Consider the following 8,988-nt stretch of genomic DNA (forward strand, 5'->3'; position numbering starts at 1 on the left):
GATATACGTCGGCACAACAGTGGGGAAATAGGTGTACCTATATGTCCCCCTTAATTGGCGGGGCTAGCGGGCGCAGGCGTGCAGCTTAACTGTGCCCAAGGGTCCCGCGGACTCAGTGTCCGTGATGTCTCGCAATCATGTCATGGAGCGGCAGAACGGGGAGATGTAAACAAGGCATTTCCCCGTTCTGCCTTGTGACATGACAGAGAACACCGCTCCCTTTCATCGGGAGCAGTGATCACTGTCATGTCAGTGGTAGCCCATCCCCCCACAGTTAGAATCACTCCCTAGGACACACTTAACCCCTTTTTTGCCCCCTAGTGTTTAACCCCTTCTCTGCCAGTGTCATTTACACAGTAATCAGTGCATTTTTATAGCACTGATCGGTGTATAAATGATAATGGTCCCAAAATAGTTTCAAAGTGTCCGATCTGTCCGCCATAATGTCGCAGTCACCATAAAAATTGCAGATCACCGCCATTACTAATAAAAACAAATTAAAAATAAAAATGCCATAAATCTATCCCCTATTTTGTAGAAGCTAAAACTTTTGTGCAAACCAATCAATGTACGCTTATTGTGACTTTTTTTACCAAAAATATGTACAGTAGAAGAATACCGAGTGGGGCCCGAGAGGATGAGGAATGCATACTGTACTTGCCAACTTTTTTATTCCCCTTGCCGCCACTAGAGGTCCGCTGCACTGGTCATTTCTGTCTCTGTCTCTGTCGCCATTTTACAGAAGACCAGTTAAGGAAGAACCAAGAGGCGGAGCCCGGGTGGCAATGGAAGAGGCTGCAATAGAAATGGTGCTCCATGGTGGCCGCTCTCTTGCCACACAGGCTCCGCCTCCTGGTTCTGTAAAAGGAGCGGAGACGAGCACAGTGAGTTCTGAGCGGCGCCGAGGCCCGATGGGGAGTCCTGGGTCCCGGCGCCATGCTATCCCTGCCTTACTGAGACTCAGCTGTCTCTCTCACTGGCTGCCTCCTATCACACTGTGCTGCCCAGAGAGTCAGTGACAGTCTGAACAAGTAACTCTCCAGGCGGCTGCACGCCCAGGTGCATGAATGGGGGGGTCTGTACTCCTGGGGGGTGAATTGTACTGGGGGTCTGTACTCCTGGGGGGGTTGAATTGTCCTGAGGGGTGAATTGTCCTGGGGGTCTGTACTCCTAGGGGGGTTGAATTGTCCTGAGGGGTGAATTGTCCTGGGGGGTCTGTACTCCTGGGGGGGTCTGTACTCCTGGGGGGGTTGAATTGTCCTGAGGGGTGAATTGTCCTGGGGGGTTTGTACTCCTGGGGGCTCTGTACTCCTAGGGGGTGAATTATCCTGGGGGTCTGTACTCCTGGGGGGTCTGTACTCAAGGGGGGTAATTGTCCTGGGGGTCTGTACTCCTGGGGGGGTGAATTGTCCTGAGGGGTCTGTACTCCTGGAGGGGGTCTGTACAGATGGAGGGAGTTGAGTTGTCCTGGGGGGTCTGTACAGATGGGGCTGGTTTGTCCAGGGGGGTCTGTACTGAGGGAGGAGGGTCTATACTGATGGAGGAGGGTCTGTACTGAGGGAGGACTATGGGGAGGGGGTAACACCATGTTTTTCTGTACCGGGTGACACCAACCCTAGTGACACCACTGGTAACTGGGGACAGCTGATGTAAGGAGGGACTCTACTGGGAAGGCCTGATGTAAGAAAGGGACTCCACTGGGGGCACCTGATGTAAGGAGGGACTCTACTGGGAATGCCTGATGTAAGAAGGGATTCTACTGGGGGCACTTGATGTAAGGAGGGACTCTACTGGGGACACCTGATGTAAGGACGGATTCTGCTGGGAATGCCTGATATAAGGATGGACTCTGCTGAGGACACCTGATGGCATCTGGTGGCAGGCGACATGTCACGTGACACATTCGGGGCTCCCACTGATTCTGCATTATGGTAAATTTAACTATTTCATTTTATATTACAATGTAATAATAGAAATAATGCGCTTTAATCATCCTGACACCATAACAACTATGGTGCCGTGATGATTGAAGCGTTAACACCAGGTGTTTGGAGTATCTTTATCTGTTGATTGTTAAACTTTCTGGAATACATATATTGCTATTGTGGTGTAGGATCTGGGTCTGTTGTCAATTCCTTCCTTCCTTCCTGACTCGAACCACACCCCCTTTGAGCCCCGTCCTCTAAGCCATGCCCACTATTTAATTTAAGTCCCACCTTTTTTTGTTCGGGGGCTGTTTGCAGGGGGGCATACAACATTTTGTTATGGGGCCCTGTGATTTCTAGTTACGCCCCTGCAAGGAGAGACACGGGACAGAGCTCTGCCCATGTAAACAAGGCAGTGTGGATGTGCTGGATTTTATTTCTCTGCAAAGTATATCCCTTAGTGAAAGCACCTGAAAGTAACAACAAAAACACCGGTTAGACACACAGTTAACCCTTTGATCGCCCTCGAGGTTTAACCCCTTCCCAGGCACTGTCTTTAGGACAGTGACAGTGCAAATTTTTAGCACTGATCACTTTATTAGTGTCACTAGTTCACAATATATCGCAGTCATATAAGTCGCTGATCGCCGCCATTACTAGTATAGAAAAAAAGATAAATAATTTTCCAGTATATATTCCCTCATTTATAGAGGCGATAACTTTTGCACAAACCAATCAATATACACTTAGTGGTGTTTTTTTTTAACAAAAATATGTAGCAAAATACATATTGGCCTAAATTTATGAAGAAATTTGTAATGTTTGTGTGGAATCACTGTGACCCTTAACCTCTTTCTCCTGATGCATGCTGGGGGGGGCTGTACCAGGAAGTCAGTCATGAGTGTGTGTGGGACTGGAAGCAGCTGCATGATACTTAGATGGAGACCTGTTGTATTGTTAATGTACATCGCTTTCTGAGTGAGTTAAATAGATATGGAGAGACAAATATAAAGAAGCTTTTAGGCTTTCTAAAGAGCTCATTCTGTCATTCTCAAGTTCTGGTCCACTATGATTTAAAGAAACACATCACCTTGGCTTGTGATGCCTCGCCTTATGGCACGGAGCGCCCCATTTCTTTTGCCTCCAGGTGTTTAACCTCAGCAGAGCAAAACTACTCCCAGATAGACAAGGAAGCATTGGCCATTGTATGGGCCACAATAAATTTCACACATACATCTATGGTCGGGAGTTCACATTTATGACCACAAACCTCTGTTGTCAATACTGAACCCTCAGAAAGGAATTTCTACAACAACTGCATCTCGCTGACAAAGGTATACTCACAGATGCACTCACAGCACAATATGGACACTGGTCATGCTAACCCTATTGCCTCCTTTCCCACCAGTGGACTGCCCATCTATGACACTACTAGACATGTTGCTTTCCCTTAGAGCTTTACTGCCTATTGAGCTGCTAGCTGGACTGCACCACTGTAGAGCTGAAGTAGAGGAATTGTGAGAGAGCGGATCAGGTAGAAGAGTTGATGTCTAAATTTGCTTCCTCATTTACTACGATTGTTGATGCTCATGAAGCACACTCTGAGGAATTGCACTGGATCAAATCTAAGCTTGCTGATTTAGAGGATAGATCACAGTGAAATAACTTTAACGTATGTGGTATTCCCAAATCTGTTACCCAAACTCAACTACCGCACTTTATGCAAGATGTTTTTCTCACCGCTGTCCCTAACCTTCTTCTACAGATCTTACAACTGACTGGATCCACCAAAGCCACTACAATTACCAGCGGAGGTCCCTCAGGGTGCATTTCTTTCAAGTCAAAGAAAAATTGTTTCCGACGGGTGGACTTGCTCCCAGAGAAGATTAGGAACCCCTGAATCTTCCCAGATTTCTTCCAGTACACCATGCAAAGACATAACAACCTGTTCACTATCACCATGGCCTTACACAACCATAGCATTACATACAGGAGTATCTGGGCTGCCCTGTGCAAAGCCACTGCACAGAGCAGGTAAGTATAACATGTTTGTTATTTTAACCGCTTGCCAACCAGCCGCTGTCATTATACTGGCACGATCCCGCGAGCCGTCAAAGCTGTACATTGGCTCCTTTAAGCGGGACAACAGGCGCGCATGCACTGCTGCACTGCGGGGGTGCTCATGGCCGGTGGTCGCGATGACTGCCAGCCACGCGTGATTGCGGAAACGAGAGGCAGAACAGGGATGTGTGTGTGTCAAAACACACACATCCCTGTTCTGTGAGGAGGTGAGAGGCGGATTGTGAGTTCCTACTAGCTAGCTAGGAATCACGATCTGTCATCTCCTATAGTCAGTCCCCTCCCCACACAGTTAGAACACACACTAGGGAACACTGTTAACCCCTTGATCACCCCTGCCAGTGACATTTACACAGTAATCGGTATTACTGATCCCTGTATAATTGTCAATCGTCCCAAAAATGTGTCAAAAGTGTCCGATGTGTCTGCCGCAATGTTGCAGTCCTGATAAAAATTGCAGATCGCCGCCATTACTAGTAAAAAAAAATAATAATAAAAATGCCATAAATCTATCCCCTATTTTGTAGACGCTATAACTTTTGCACAAACTAATCAATATATGCTTATTGCTATTTTTATTACCAAAAATATGTAGAAGAATACATATTGGCCTAAACTGAGGAAAAAATTTGCTTTTTTTTAAAAAAATTCGGGATATTTATTATAGCAAAATGTACAAAATATTGTGTTTTTTTCAAAATTGTCACAATTTTTTGTTTATAGCGCAAAAAATAAAAACTGCAGAGATGATCAAATACCACCAAAAAAAATCTCTATTTGTGGGAAAAAAAGGACATAAATTTTGTTTGGGTACAGCGTCGCACGACCGTGGAATTGTCAGTTAAAGCAACGCAATGCCGTATCGCAAAAAAATGGCCTGGTTATTGACCAGCTAAATCTTCCGGGGCTGAAGGTGTAAAAAGAAAGAAAAAAAAAAAGGAGACTTTAAAATCACTTTAAGGCTTGAAATTACGTTTCGTACCAGCCACTACTCTATAGTAATTCAAGAATCAACTGTTTGGGGAATGCTTTCTTGTGTCACTATGCAGAAAGGTAGCAGCCAAGGGCCAGAACGGGATCCACCAACAGAAGACTTCAATTATGGATTGCCTTCTTTTAGGGAGGAATCATTTTATAGTGGATCCATCCTAATATTACTCCTATCGGTCCATCATTATCACACACAAGACTGTATGTGGAATTTCGGAACGTTAAGACTCCTAGAGACAGTGTTAGTGACACCTAATTCTGGCATTAAATAAATTGGATGTCTCTTCATTTACTTTGCTTTTACATAATTGATGAGCTTACATACAGCAGCATCACCCCAATATGATTAATTTCCAACCCAAAATTTAATTTGTAATAGGTAGTTTTTGCCAAAAGATTTTTTTTTTCTGTAAAAGTTATAACTGTCAGGTCTGCCAGGAGATTCCAATAGTCACTCAGGTTTCCTGACCGGTAGTCTTGTTATCCCAGTATCAGGTGGAGGGATGGTTGAGATCCTGCAACCAGTATAAAAGGAACCGCAATAGATGATGCAAACAGCCAAACAAGGAACCACCAGCAAATAACTCACGGTTAGTAGACGCCGAAGACAGGAACCTGGTAGGTGAAAGGACAATCCAAGACAGCGGACTAAGATAGAAGTACACAGGGGTCAACCAGAAGGCAGTGTCGGAAACAGGCAGGGTCTGCAATGAGAACAGCATAAATCCAAGGGGTAATCCAAGAATCAGAGTCAGGAACAAGCAAAGTCATCAACCAGAAGATCAGCGTAAATCCAAGGGGTAATCCAAGAATCAGAGCCAGGAACAAGCAAAGTGAGCAACCAGAAACAAATAGCATCCACCAAACTAGCACAAACAGGAACCTATTCTAGAGCAAGGACAGGAAGGGTAAATGAAGATTTATACGGTCACTGATCAGGTGACTACCAACAGCTGGTCCCAGGGTGGAGCCAACATCCAAACTATTGGAGTAGAACCTAACAAGGATTCTACCATAGAGCAAGTTCCCTGGTGGTTCAGGCAATAGGAAACTGTCTGCGAACACCAGGTCGCAGGTTCAAATCCTGGACATGGTGTGACAATAACTAAGCATTGAAAGCAGAAGAGGCAATGCAGCCAAAAACAATCAATGTGAGATAACTGGGGATCATCAGCCAGCTGTGTTGATAAAAGCAAACAGTTTTTTTTATTTTCAAAACAGGCAAACATAAAGAGCTTTCTTCAGCAACAGTAAAGCAAATAGTTCATAGTCCTGGTATCAAGAAAATAATGCAACAGGCTCACTGCCAGACTCTGGGTCCCACACTGGGTTTAGGGTTCTCACTAGGGTTGCCACCTCATCCCTTTAAACACAAACACATATTAATTACAAAGGTTCTGAGGCTAATTTAACGCAGATAAGGCACTAAGTGAGTTTAACTACCACCTTAATCAGCCACAGAACCCGTGTAAATAATATGTGTTTCGGTGTAAAGGGATGAGGTGGCAACCCGAGTTCTCACTGGTCTCAGGGTGCTGCAAAGGCTGCAGGAATTCAGCAACAAATGCCACCATTTCCAGAGAGTTCACCTTTGCTCACAGCTTGTGAACCATTCCACTCGACCTCACTGACACAGGTGCTGATTCCATCCTGCTGCTTTTTAAGACTCCCTTTCCTGTGGCTTAACCCAGTGCCAGGACAAGGTCACCCAGTGCCCAGGGCAAAGAAGCCAAACTGCGCCCCCTCTTCCCTTAGGGTTAGAGTTAGGGCACCCCCAATCCCTGCAATAAACCATTTTGCCCAGGGCAGCCCACCCCTTGTCCCAGCCCTGGATCAACCCTTTCAGGATCAGAGTCCTTGTAATCAGGGTTTGGAGGTTCTATCCTCCCAAAACTTTTCAAACCTCCTAATAAGGACTTATATATCCAGAGAGTACTGAAAATCAGTCCCCTCTAGCCAGATGACCCCATGAAACCTCAACCTGCATGGATGAGAACCCTTGAGTCCTCAATACTGTCTTCAAACTGTCCCTCTTAAATGGACCAGAACTCAAATACTGGCAAAATATACCTGCCTTCCAGAACTAATTCCCAGTGTTCTGTAGAATATATACAGTATTGTATGTATCCTATACAATTTAAAACAAAAAGCAAAATCTATCAACATCATATAAATTGCAAAACATGGGTAAAACAAGTCACAAAGCTTAATTTGTTATGATCCTCTATTCAGTGACACACCAGGAAAATTGTACGGACATGCAGCACATCATGTTTTTACTAGGCTGCAATGCAGGACAGAGAGACTAGGCAGGTTTGATCCTATTAACCACTTGACCTTGGGAAGGTTTTACCCCCTTCATATTAAACTAAAAAATTCTGCGCTTAAGTATGAATTAAGCTTCAGCATCCCTAAAAAAAAGACTCCACTAGTGGCGTCCAAGTCATCAATGTCTCTTTCCGGTAACCCTTATCTTCAAATTTTTTAATTAATACATTTGCGTGTTCATCAAAATCTTCTAGACTATGGCAGTTCCTCTGCAGTCTCATCAAATGACCCTTAGGCACATTTTCTTTCCATCGTGGGTGATGACAACTCGTGGTCAGTATATAACCATTACGGTCTGTCGGTTTGAAGAATGTTTTAAAAATTTGCAAATCTAAATAATCTATCTGCTGCTGATCACTATTACCAGTAAAAGAGATCCCGTACTTATTCTGATTTATGTCACTCAGAAATTTTTGGAAGGATTCAGTTGTCCCTTCCCACAGTATAATTACATCGTCTATATATTTTCTGTAGAATTTGATTTCTGGGCGTCTTTTTCCGTAGATGTATTTTTCTTCCCACATGTTCATAAAGAGGTTTGCCATGCTGGGGGCATAACATGCCCCCATGGCCACACCCTTGGTCTGGACGTAGTAGCTTTCCATTGCCATTTTCAAACCTTCAAGGATAAAGCCAATTTGTTCTCAGTCCAGTGTTTTAATGCAATGCCTTCTCAACCCCTGCTAAACCATCCTTCTGAACTATACTGGTATATAATGAGTTGACATCTATAGTAGCAAGTAGACAGTTTGCAATCCCTGTGACGTCTTGAAGTTCAATAATCATTAATCAATTGGACACTATCCCTGAGGTATGATTTCCCTTTTAATAAAAAGGGTTTTAAAAATTGATCCAAATATTCTGGTAATCTAGAAAAATTTAAATTAATTCCACTTATAATGGATCTACCTGCAGGTTTCTCAATTCTTTTGTGGATTTTTGGCAAATAATATATCACCGGTGTTCTTGTAGATTCTGGGATCAAATATTTTGCCTCTTTTTTGTTCAAATTTCCTATATCTCTTCCCTTTTTCACATAGGATTTAAACTTTTTCTCATATTGTTGTTTGGGATTGCCTTTTAATTTGTTATAGGTATTCTCCACTTTAAGTATATTTTCCATCTCCTCCTCATATTCATTTTTATTAAGTATAACTAGTCCACCCCCTTATCTGTGATTTTTATGATGACTGCAACACTATGGCGGACACATCGGACAATTTTGACACATTTTTGGGACCATTGTCATTTATACAGAGATCAGTGCTATAAAAATGCACTGATTACTGTAAAAATGTCACTGGCAGTGAAGGGGTTAACACTAGGGGGCAGTGAAGGGGTTAATTGTGTTCTCTGGGAGGTTATTCTAACTGAAGGGAACGCTAGTATAGATCTGATCGGATCAGATATTGATCCGTTCAGATACTATACCACTAAGGGAGGTGTATGCTGCGTGCGTGGGTGTTAGCGGTACTGGTGCTAATCTGATGCTGCCTGGGGTGACGCATATCACCACCGGGCGATCAGGGGGCTAAACCTTCATTCGGTAATAAACGATGGGTGCCCTGACACTATAAAAAGTATACGAACTAACCAGCGTCACCCGTAACAGTTATACGGTGATCAGTGGTGAAAGGGTTAACTAGGGGGCAATCAAGTGGTTAAA

General features: G+C 43.9%; 1 protein-coding gene across 1 annotated transcript in view; it reads right to left on the reverse strand.

Annotated features, from left to right (window-relative positions):
- The window catches only part of LOC141147430 (pancreatic secretory granule membrane major glycoprotein GP2-like), a 49,354-nt gene extending 41,421 nt beyond the window's left edge, over nt 1-7,933 (reverse strand). The window contains exon 1 of the mRNA XM_073634666.1: nt 7,687-7,933. Coding sequence (XP_073490767.1) covers nt 7,687-7,933 — 247 coding nt within the window. The remainder of the gene's footprint in view (nt 1-7,686) is intronic.
- Nucleotides 7,934-8,988: the final 1,055 nt, after the last annotated feature.

The sequence above is a fragment of the Aquarana catesbeiana genome, linkage group LG06 (assembly GCF_042186555.1).
Source record: "Aquarana catesbeiana isolate 2022-GZ linkage group LG06, ASM4218655v1, whole genome shotgun sequence".
In the NCBI taxonomy this organism is placed as follows: domain Eukaryota; kingdom Metazoa; phylum Chordata; class Amphibia; order Anura; family Ranidae; genus Aquarana; species Aquarana catesbeiana.